Source organism: Pseudoliparis swirei, chromosome 3 (genome assembly GCF_029220125.1).
Source record: "Pseudoliparis swirei isolate HS2019 ecotype Mariana Trench chromosome 3, NWPU_hadal_v1, whole genome shotgun sequence".
Taxonomy (NCBI): domain Eukaryota; kingdom Metazoa; phylum Chordata; class Actinopteri; order Perciformes; family Liparidae; genus Pseudoliparis; species Pseudoliparis swirei.
Window position 1 is genome coordinate 11210696 of NC_079390.1, and position 12254 is coordinate 11222949.

Here is a 12254-nt window from a genome sequence, read left to right on the forward strand (position 1 = left end):
ATAGTCTTTCATCTGTAAGTCTTAACTTGAAGAAAATAATAAAGATTGCAGCACCTAAACATCTGAGATATTTTCTTCTCTTATAAAAATATGTCTTGTTGAAAGCTATGTTTTCCTTTGGGATTAATTAAACCTCCTGCGGAGCTGGTCTGAGAGCATTTGCTTGTCGATTTATAAATGTTCATGTGGCACTTTCCAGATCCAGACAACCAGCCAATCACTGCACAACACTGTAGTTTCTTCAGTCGATGCTCTCTGCCAAGTCGTATCCATCAAGCTTAGCATCAATAGTGCTGATGGCCGACTCCCTGGATCGAGGTCTGTGAATGAGAGACGTGTCGCAGAGTGCCAGACTGGCAATCAGCTACTTGTGATAAGGTTCACTCAGAGAGCACAAGCTTTGATTATTTAACATGCAATAAATCCTATAAATGCCTTATGCTGCTTAATATTACTCCATTTTCTTGCACCATTAACACATATATAACATGTATAAAATTACTTTGAATAAATTAATTGTTTAGTGGCCTCTCAGCAGTTCATTTATAAACAAATGCTATATAAGTGTAATTCTCAATTGTAAAACTGGGCAGGCCAGTAAATCTCATTTCTTCTCCTGTAAACGCTGCATTGAGATACAGCCATGACCTGCCACCTGGCCTATAAAGTGCTCCTCTTATCAGCAGGGAATTTATGTCAGCACATGTAGTGCAATTGCTACATTTCAAGATAAAACCATCTATCTACTCTGCCTGATGGCGGAGGACAGAGAGTTTAGGTCATGTTGCTGTTACAGGAAAGAGATAACTGATGAAGCAATGACCCCACAACATCACGGGAAGTGGCACAGGCAGAGTTTTATGGTCCAGAAAAGGTCACTGAAGCCATAAAACAAAATCAGGTGCAGATTGAGCAGGCAATGGGGTTGATTAAAACTCCAGGATTTTGCACATAATTCCATGGAGAATTTATAAATGAGACACGGGCTCATCGCCCAATTGCACCATCAGTATAACTCAGACACAAAGGGTAGTTCAATTAGGTGATGAAGCAGATAAACTGCTGGCATTTGAGGCAACAAGTGTCAAAAATAGAGCAAGAAAAAAATACAACAGACAGAAATCATGGCGCCATTTCATACCGCCTGAAATACGGTTGGTTGCACAGCTTGCAGAACAGGGCAGATTACCGTCATCAAAGATCTTTCAAAGTGCAGACTGCTGAGCTTCACTGAGTTGGCAGCATCGCCGTCTGACAGATTAAGATAAGAAACTGATTGCGTTACAGTATTTTACGTGTGTTATTTCTTTGAACGTTGTCATTCTGAAGACCTAGAAAAAGCCAGTCAGGGTCCCATCTACAAACATCTTCCCTTTAGTTCAGAATGTGTAACAAATGGCAAACGTCTGTCCAGATAGCACATGATCCCCACTTGTACGTTTAAAACAGCATATTTAGTTTAGCAAACTGAGAGCTTGGAAACAGCAGTGAAAGTACTATTTATCTCCCATGACTATAATTTTGTTTACAGTGAGGGACTGTAATGTGTGTGTGTAAGAATATAAATTACAGAGGCAACTAGAAAGGTGCCCACAGTTGAATACAGATGCACAGCAGATTTGTCTGCAACAACCGAGGACTAAGTGTATCGGACGTGTTTTTTTACTCGCACATCTCACACAACAGATTCCCCTTCACTTTAATCAATTCAGATGTCTTCACCTGCTCTCTGCAGACACATGTCTTACCGGGCGTAGTCGCATCTTTAAGCCTCCAAGTCATTGATCTGACAATACGTATGTAAACGTGAGGTTGATGCCAAATAAAGACAAACAGAATAACTGTGTCTCTGACAGCGGGGCAGTGACTGCAGTCAGCTGTGTGTGTAGTTCTACACGCTGTTAGCTGATAGCCAAATTCACCATCCTCACCCGTTTTCAAACAGCTGATTTCTTCTCCCATTGTGGGCCCCATTGTCCCCTTATGGCCGTGGCCCCGGTAGGAGTAGTGAGTGAGCAATCCGCAGTCAAACAATGGCAGTATCAAACAGACAATACGAGGTGTTTTGAGAATGTACGCCTCACTGCATCCAAGAGAGTTCCTTGAGCATGCAGCCTTATATGAGCACCCAAAATATTATGCAGTTTGCTGCAGCTGAGTGTGAGATTCACGATGGACAGACCCGGAGGTGTACACTCAATCACAGGCAAGCAATCTTGTGACTCTGCTGGCGGAGATTATAATAAAAGTCAAGGTCCCACTGCAATTCTTTGTTACATGTCCAGTCAGAGTGTTGGACGTCTAGTTTCAGTGTCTTTGTCAGATAAAGACACACTTTTCCCTAAGAAGACCATGATGATAGATGGATGGAGACTATCCATAGATCATGCACGTCTCTCTCCAGGCCGGTGAAGTCCAAATGGAAGGAGTCACAAGTTTGGTCGTGAAAATGAGGAATTATGAAGCTGTTTGCCAGACATTGTGAACAGGAAATGTGCATTGACTTTACATACTGCTGATGCTGCAAAAAGATGCACAATGGCATTTCATTCCATTTGTGATTGAGTGCGATTGTCAGGCTATGAGCTGGAGTGTCATAAAATACATGTTCATAGAGCAAGACAGCCAGTCTCAGACAGTCAGAGTTTGTAGGATCAGTTTTAGACAGCAGCAGCAGATGCCTGTGTGACTCGATCGAAAGAGAGCAATCGTCAACAAATCTGGATTAGATTAGGAAATTATTCACTAAATAAACAGATGAACCTAGAACAACAATCTGTGAACTGTGGTGGAATATAAATTTAAATTTAATTATAATAAAATAAAGAGTGAGTGGATTTTCTGTGTGTTAACTTGTAATGTTAAGAATTTAAATACATATTACATGACCTTTATTACGCATCTGATATTCTCAGCCATATTTCTTTCTTTTCAATTTCAGATGACACCGTCAACCATGATCTGAGATGAGATGTAGAGCCACAGAAGTAGAAAGCTGTCATCGGTTTCATTTTTTTCAAGAGGGGCTTTTATTCTTCTTCCCCTATCTTCCACTTAAGCACAAAGGAATGCGGTTATCAGGTCCGACATGTATTGTAATTGATAAAAACTAGTGAGAGGGACAAAAGGATAAAGAGAGTTTGTAAGACAGACAGTGAGCGATGTTTGGAGGAGATGATGGCAGGAGAAACCCTGGCCATCCAGCAGAATTTTAATTACTGCAGGCAGCAGCACTTCTCGCAGACTAATCTCCTCCACAGTAGGATTTATAGGCATTACTGATGCTGACAAAATGATCGCTCTGGGTGAGATAAAACATCACAAAATAAAAGACGGAGATGGATATGAATAACACTTCCTCCTCAAGGCAAGGTTGTTCCAATGTTGTTTTTACTAAACTCAATTGCTTATTAACAGATCGCTATAGATTATTACATTTGGTCTTTATAAGTGTGTGTGTGTGGGTGTATAAAGACTTAATGAAACAATGGTAATATATTTAAGAAAAAGAAACTATTACGTTGACCTAATTATCAAGCCCTTTTGTTCTAAATATTCTTGACTTCCAGTGGAATTTAAGCATCACAAATGTGACTTTCCTCAGCAGCAAAGGTTAATGCCCTTTTTAAGCCGACGTGAAGCAGTAACGATGTCTTCTACACAGGCTGCGTTTTCCAACTCTTGCAGTTAGGACATGCCCCTCACTCCCGCCTTTCCATTCCTCTCTCCCCCTCCTGACATTTCTATTACTGAGAAACGGCAACTCCAGGATGGCATGCGACTACTGCCGAAACATATCCGCTCCAACTTAATCCCCCTGGCATTTCACTAGCCTTCCACACACACGGCAAACTATTTAATATTTAATCCACTTTAGATGGAATTACCACGCTATGGGTTAGTTGAAAACATTGGCAAGGGGAAGGCTTTATCAATGGTTATGATGCGTGGCAATTTCTTCTCTTATTTCCCTTTGGCTGTGAAATGGAACGTCTGTTGATTGTGCTTGTTGAGGGCGAACAGGGATTGATGAGAGGTCTGAGTCTGTAGAGAGAGCTCCTAATGAACAAATAAATCAAAGATCTCTTCGAGAGTGAGCCGGTGTGTCACCGCCTGGATGGCAAAGTCACACCACATAGGACTTGCTAAAGAAAATGATCAAGGGCACTAATTGAATTGCAGTATACAAACATACGGTGCAGAATGCCCCACCCCCGAACTACCGAAGCCACCACCTCAGTTGGTATTGCTTTTAATTTCACAGCCTCAAGTCAATTTCACAGCCTGCAATCTCCATATGTTAATCTACAGAAATTTAATTTCTGTTATTAGTGAGAGTCCTTCGGCCACATGCTCAACTGCTCACACACGCCCGCGCGCCGCATACCAGACACACATTCCCAGACTCGGTCATAGAACGAGCACACATATACAACGAGACATATAGCATATATTTTGTGCATATTTATTTAGCTGGTGTAGGAAATTGCTTGCTGATATTAAAAAGAGAGTTTCAAAAAGATGGCGCTGATGACTTTGGAGTGACATTCAGTTTGAAAACGGTGTATAAGGAAAGTGTGACTTTGTGTTGAGCAACTACGTGGGATGGTATAAATGCAGAATTGATAGAGCTGAGAACATAACTTCTGGTATTTTCCTTTAAAGGAGAGCTAATGGGTTGAAGATAAACTCTCAAGGTGTGATTAATGCAAGTAAAGTAAAGCTTCCTATACATTGTAAAGATGTTGCCTTTAATTTGAGACACTTCAACTGGCTGATGTCTACAGGGAGTCTCGCTGACGGGGAGGATGGGGATCATTACTGGAAAAATCAGGATACCTTAATGTGTGATCAAAATAAAAGCATGGGCCCCTCTGGAGGCTTGTCTGTCTAAGAATAGAAGCAAAAAACTCAACATACAAATCTTGTGAACTAAACGCAGTGATAGAAATCCAATAGAAGTGGTTTCAAAGCACTCCACAGTTAACCACTCCACAGTTAACCATTCCACTGTATCCACCACCGTGGTTCTTTCAGCAGACCTGACACTCTGCAGCAAAACAGATGAAGGCAAAGTCATGTTTTTCCCACACAAAGCTCCGCGGTTTTTCATCTAAAATCACATTTCTACCATGTCACACCAGGTTGTTGCATTATACTGCTTTGCATCTGTCTAAGCCCTTTTCTCAAAATAAAATGTAATGACATCGGCACTGTGGTTTACTTGAAGGTATAAAAAAACATGATGCACCGCTGGAGTTACAGCACTAGATACGGAATTAAACTCGACTTTATTGGATTTATTTTCAGACAGTAGGGACAAAAGGTTTATCTTTACTTTGCATCACACTTCACCCCGCAAAGTTTTCAAGTGGGACAAATTGAAGAATTCGTGCAAAACGAATCGATGCTCCGTACCAGGTCTGACTCATTCCCCCAATCTTATATCTTACATTGTACGTGTTCCCGTTGGAATCTCTCCATTGGTTGCAGTAATGTGCAATGTGGACGGACTGATTCTTGGGCATAGAGCGATGATGAGGTATTACGCCTGTTGTGTTTACCTTCGGCAGAGAGTACTTTTGAGATTGTTTACTGCCATGTTGTTCGCGGGTCATAAAGCATCACAACAAGTTTTGTGTGGAACTGGGTAACTGCAGGAGACGGATTTAGACATGTTGCCTACCTGCCTATGCGATTATTGAGAAACTGCATGAGAGCTCAGCGCACCAGCATGAAGAATGAGATTTATAATGTCGAGAAGTGGATTCAGTGCGACAACACAAAATGTGAGCATGCCCACTGGCCTCCTTCCCCAAGCTTACACATGATCATCTTTGAGCATGCCTTGAGCCGCCAAGTTGGTGCGTAAGACAGCCTCATCTGGCCGGGTCAGTGGGCTTTGACATCTCACCCCCCCTACCAAGAGGATCCTTCTTCTATCTTCTCTTTCCAGAGCTTCCGTGGCGTCTGAGAGCACCGTCATCATGCAGCACTTAGCTGAGCCTGATTGAATTAACTGGAACAAAATGGATTCCACTTACTCAACCTGCCGGACAGATGAACGCATCAGTGATAAACTTTGAGTCCAGGCAATGCCAAAGTGTTGTAGGATGTAGGGATGCAGTGGCTCGGTCAGCCATGAGGATATACACACTCAGTGCAACACCAAATACAACTGGAACGACTGAAAAGACCCCCCCCCCCCCCCCAACCCCGGCGTGAGACTCTACGAGAGGTTTTTTGTTTCTGCAATGTTTTAAAAGGCAAGGGTTGGTTTTTTTGAAGTAAATACATTTGTTTCCTAGCAATGGGGCAGTAATCGTAGCCTCGGGTTAAAGAAGCAGGCGTGTGACTGAGGGGTTGTTTGGAAAGTCTGAGCTGTGAAAATTAATTAAAAGCACTTTCCCGTGGTTGCAGCAGGCAAGCCCTTAAGCATGAGTGAACGCAATTTCCCGAATTGCATCTAAGCTTTCTTTCCCTACTTTTGCCCCAAGGATCTAAATGAATGTGAACTTTAAGTCAACCTACCTGGTGAAATGAAAATGTGAACTTCCTTTGGTATCTACAACATCAACCATTAGCGTGATAAATATGATGCCGGGGTGCCTTGAGGAGAGGTGGGCTCTGATCAAAACACTCAAGAGCGTTAATGGATATTTAGACCATGTTGTTGTTACATTTGTTGCACTCTAGGCCACAGGGCAACATATGCATATAGTTTCGGGGATGCTTAAAGCCAGAATTTCCAGTTGCCTACACTTTTACTGCTAAATATGCCGATGCAATATTGTGGGATCTCGCACGAGAGGCTTCGTATGTTCCAGTATTTGTGTGCATATTAACAAATTAAAAATCGACTGAATGGAGGAACCTTGTATTTATTCTTCATTTGAACCATTTAGAGGGCCCTAAATCCCACCCTCTTTGAGAACCACTGACCTATAGAAGCCAAGGCTGTGCATTACCAGACACACCAATCACTTTTTCCTCACTTACTTTAGTGTTACTGTCTCCACAATGAGACATCCAGAGAAGAAACCAACCTTTGGAACAACCCGGGACGATGGGCGTGGGCTCAGCCTCATGGATTGACACATTGATTTACCCTTAGGAGAGTTTTGGGAGCCACTAGATTTCAAGGGCTCTCATAACCGACACGTACATGTAAAGCTGTTCACTGCCGCTTGAAGCTGTCTGAAGAGGAACCCTCAATTGAGCGCTGCGGTGAGGATGATGGATAGCCTTGTCGGAGATACAGATGGCTCCTGCAGGGGGTCCGGCTTCCCTTTGGGATGAATCAGCTGGGCTGAAGACCACATGTTGACAGCCAGAACCTCTTTGCAGAGTAACACGAGGCACCACAATGTCAGCTATAACTGCTTGGAGACCATGAACATCTCTTAGATGCTGCACTACTACCACAGGATCAACTAGAATGGGCACTCGGTAGAGCGCATACCTTCGCATATCACAAGATTGGGCATTGGATTATGAACATTTTGGCATTAGTTGCATGCCAATTGGATACAAGTTGACCGTGCTTTGGTAAAAAGAAGATTTTGACCTTTCCATTACCTTGACCTTGACCTTTGACCCGATCGATCCCAAAATCTAATCAAATGGTCCCCGGATAATAACCAATCATCCCACCAAATTGCATGCGATTCGGTTTAAAACTGTTTTTGTTATGCAAGGAACACGCATACAAATAAATAAATAAATACACGGCGATCAAAACATAACCTTCCGCATTTTCAATGTGAAGGTAATAAAGCAGCCGCATATCTCACTAACAGTGCCAACACATAGCATAATCCATTATTAACTGCACACAGTCATGTGTAATGGGAGACTCCCTTCTGGAAACTATTTCCCCAACCAAACCTTCTCCGCTACATGCCAAAATTAGAAACCCGTTATATAATTATATATATGCATTTATAAATCAGTCATTTACAAACCGTTAAATTAATATGTTAATAATGACTGTATACTTTAATTACAACTCATTAGAGGTAATAGTTTATAAGCACACATATCTAATAACTGCAAAGGTTTTTTCTACCCTACTTTTGGATAGTTATTATTGGATGCACCATGTCCAGTTATTACCACAGGAAAGGGAGAGCAAGGTCCAAGTCATAATTTCCGGCTCCGAAAGGGTTTCCTATGGTCTGTGTGATGTATTTTTCATCATCTGCCCATTTCCAAATAAGCCACGCCATGTGGAACGCCAGATCAATGCAAACCCACAGATGAGAAGCTTCGAAAGTATATGTCCATGCTAGTGTGCATGCAAATAATATGTATTAAATCCAAACATAATAACATAATACATAATTTAGTCAGGATAGACCAACTATGTCCACCTGCTTCCAAAGTAGAACGGATGCACTATGTCCAACCTTTGGAGTATAACTGTACTGCCACATCCTCACAGTGCAGGCCAGCCACAGACATACAACGGAACAAGTGCAGGTTGCAGTGGTGCTACAGAAGAGGAAGATCTGCACCGTACGTCACTTTGACAAAGAGAGCAGGAGGGAAGTGGGTGATTGAGTGCACTAGCAGTGTGAGTGAGGGCTCAAGGGGGTCACATGTCTTTGTGCCCTGCCCTTTGAATAGGCCTTGCCCTCCTGGCCCTGCTGGCTCTGGCTCTCCTGTTGGTACAGGTATAGCTCATCAGAGGCTGTGGCATCGGGTCCATGCAGCCAGCTCTGAATAAAACAGAAAAAGTAGAATCAAAAGGGGGCATCAGTCTTGGGCTGTTGGTACCAACACTCCAGCTATTCACCACATGTGTCCTCATACTAATGACAAGCCTGAAAGGAGGCACAGGGCAACCTCTTTTCATAATCAAAGTGTTTTTATTCATGACATGTCTATTAATTAGTTTGGAATAGGCGGCGCCATGTGCTCAGGAGAATTTAAATTGGCTGAAGAGGATTTGCCCTTTCCCTGTTGAGCCAATGATTTCTTGGCAAGTCTTTATAACCTGGGAGAAACAAAGGGGCGGAGAGGAAGAGACAAGGCGATAGAAAGGGGGTCTCTCTCTCTCGCTCTCTCTCTGATTCTCTCTCTCTCTGTGTGTGAGTGACTCATAGAGCCTATACATCACTGGCGGCAGCAAAGCAGAAACTGTCAGTGGTGTTCGTCCTTTTACAGCGTATCTAAGTGAGGCGTGTATATTAGTGAAAAGACACACAAACAGAAAAAAGAATAACTATCTTTAAAGTATGCACGTTTTTTTCTGTTTTATTTTCCACATAATCTCTGAACCCCAGCAGTTTCTGAGTGTTTCACTCCTGTCACGCATTTCTCTCCGTAGCCTTGATTTCCTCTGCAATATATAATCCTGCACCTCTATGGTAACAGCACAACCACGGCTAGAAGTACAGATGCCATCAATCACAAAAGAGTTGAATTTCTTTGAGGCAAAATGTTATGAAATAAATGTTTAAAGATTACCAAAACAAGTGTTACAAAAGTTGGAAAAGCCAATGAAGGCATCATGTGCTTAATATATATAAATGTAAAACCTCTAATTACAGCTTCTGCTGTGCTCTCCTCACTGCTGTGTCATGGCTGATTCAATCATGGCTTCCTAGTTGCGCTGAGGAGCGCAGAATGTTTTGCTTTTAGCCTAGACGTTGTAGTTTTGGCGAGAAAACATGATTTTCCATCCGGGTTTTGAGGTTCAGGAGTCTAATATAATGGACTCAGAGCATTACTATAGCAGCCCTTGCTACTTTCTATATATAAAGATATAGCCAGCTTGCCTGAGCTTTTACTGCATTTGTGTGCATGTGAGCGTGCCCCAGTGGCTTTCTCATGGCCGCCACTCTGTACTGCACTCATACAGCTGATGTGGCCGACAGTCAGGTAAACACTGCCAGCTCTGTCCACACTTTTGCCACAACTGCGATCCGGCGGCTCAGCCGTCGGCATGTTGAAATATGTTGTGAACCAATATAAATGATCCCAAACACATTTAATGCACCTTTAAAAAAGATAGTGTAATTTAGAATACATTAATTATTACATAAAAAATATTAAATGCATTGAAAATAGCCAATAAAACATTAGAAATTACTAACAATGACAATACAGGGTAAATGTTTCAAATGAGAGCCATAGGCCTCTTAGCGATCAGTGATTGTGTGGATTAAGGAAGACAGATAATGTAATGATAATGTAATTTTCTCCAATAAAGGCATTGTATAAATAGATGAATAAGAGTGTTTGATGGGTAACGCCATCTACGTTTTTAGAGACAACTATAAGAATGATTTGCTTGGATGATTCAATGGCTTCATCTCTAACCTCGGTCATCCACAGACAATACACTGTTCTCCTGTCATTAAGCATTTACCTCAACTTCTTTCTTAACTTCTCTGAAAATACACCCTGACACAATAACATTTGTTATCTGTTTTCTGAATCAATAACGCACCACAATTTAAACCCACAACAATAGGACCTCATAACCGACCTGTCTCGGGTGAAGTTAACAAACAGGCATGCAGTATTGACACTTGTCTGGGTGTAATCAGCAGTGATGTTTTAGTCATGGCGAGTGATGGAACAGGAGGCAGATTGTTTGCTAATTCTCATTTCACACACTCCCAATGTGAAATCATCCAGGCACACAGAGCAGCAGTTCCCCTACATGCACAATGGGCTGGCTCGCTGCATAACACCAAATTATCTTTCCCCAGACTTAATTATTCATTAGGCAAACATAATTAATTGAAGAAGCTTCTCTCACTGGAAGTGTTTCAAATAAAGGCCAGAAGGACATCTTTCTGCTTTATCATTAACCGAACACAGAACACAGCCAAGAAACCTGCAAGGTTCTAAAATGCTTTATTTAATACGGTCGCAACTTGTGCCAATAGTTAAAAGAATAAATGTTTACAGCGTTGAAAAGTTGAGGCCTTGTGCAAAAATTACTGCAACGCTTTTATCGGGTTAGCTCAACAGCTAGAAAATACCTTCAAATATAAGCTCTTCAATGGTATTTTAATGCCCATATTTTAATCCACAGAACATGAGCGAGGAACCATACTGCCTACTTTTGATAACTATTTTCTGGAACTATAGTCCACTCCTTGCTTCCTCACATCATTGAGCAGGCCCTATTTTGTCTCCCGGTATCTGACTTGGCTGCTTGGTACTCGATGTGAGAACCTGACGGAAGGATTTTCTTCTGCGGCTGTTCTCAGCCAATCCATCTCCCCTCCTACACGTTTACCAGAAAACCTCCCTAATTACACACAGTGAGTACACAGTCACACACACACACACACACTTTGCCCTCTCTTTCCCTTCCTTTGCTTAATCTTCTCCGACTCTAACGGAAGCATCTCATGGAGATGGCACAAGGCTTTGATCTATCTTCTATGCGTGATGCTGGGCTTTCAGATCAAGGGGCGGTTTGTCTTTAAGCTCACCAAATCCTCAGACGGCCCGAAACAAAGAGCAAACATACTGGAGTGCCTTTCCAGATCCATTTGCGTAATGGCAGAGCTGTCTGTTCGTGAGTGTGTGTCTGTGTTTGTGTGTGTGTGTGTGTGCCACTCCATTCTAACAATCATTACAGGATTCTTTTTTGCGATAGATTATTATTATATACTGCTACTCTATTCTACTGTGACTTGATGGGATGTCTAAATTGAAGGACTGAGGCCGTTGGTCACCTTTTTCCAAGGAAAGTTTCTTTGTCGAATTACTCCCTGCAAGCGAATGATCCTCACCCATATTACCATGGAAACAACAAGATTTTCCTTCCCTGAGGATCTATTAAAAAGCTTCTATTCTGAGGATCTATTCATGAGTCAATAAAAAGGGTGAATATGAAACCTCTGTGCTTCTTCTGTCAGTTTGCCTTTGTCAATAATTGTTGTTTTGAAGACTCTGTGCACTCCGTAATAAACAAAGAAAAATAAGATAAGCAAAGAAAAGAAATAAAGAAATAAAGACAAGTTTTTTTCTATTTCTTGTTATATAATGGACAAAGTATTTCTTCACAGTTTCTGAGACTGAGAATTAAGCAAACAACAACTCAACATCAAAGACACTCTGATCAACCAGGAAATACAGCTCTTTTAGATATTGAATCAACATTCAATTGAATAAACTTTAATAGCAAAAAAATACAAAATGGGTCCATTCATACATGAATGATTTCCCCTTGCAAGAGAAAACAATAAAGGGCATAATAATGAAGTCAGTGAAAGATCTTTTTTCAT

General features: G+C 41.7%; 1 protein-coding gene across 8 annotated transcripts in view; it reads right to left on the reverse strand.

Moving 5' to 3' along the window:
• The window catches only part of LOC130189014 (seizure protein 6 homolog), a 96108-nt gene that overhangs the window by 66391 nt on the left and 17463 nt on the right, over positions 1-12254 (reverse strand). Inside the window, exon 2 of one of the 8 annotated variants that reach the window (XM_056407639.1) lies at positions 8409-8720. The exons of the other annotated variants lie outside the window; for them this stretch is intronic. Coding sequence (XP_056263614.1) covers positions 8409-8463 — 55 coding nt within the window. The 5' untranslated portion in view covers positions 8464-8720. The remainder of the gene's footprint in view (positions 1-8408; positions 8721-12254) is intronic. 8 annotated transcript variants of the gene reach the window in all.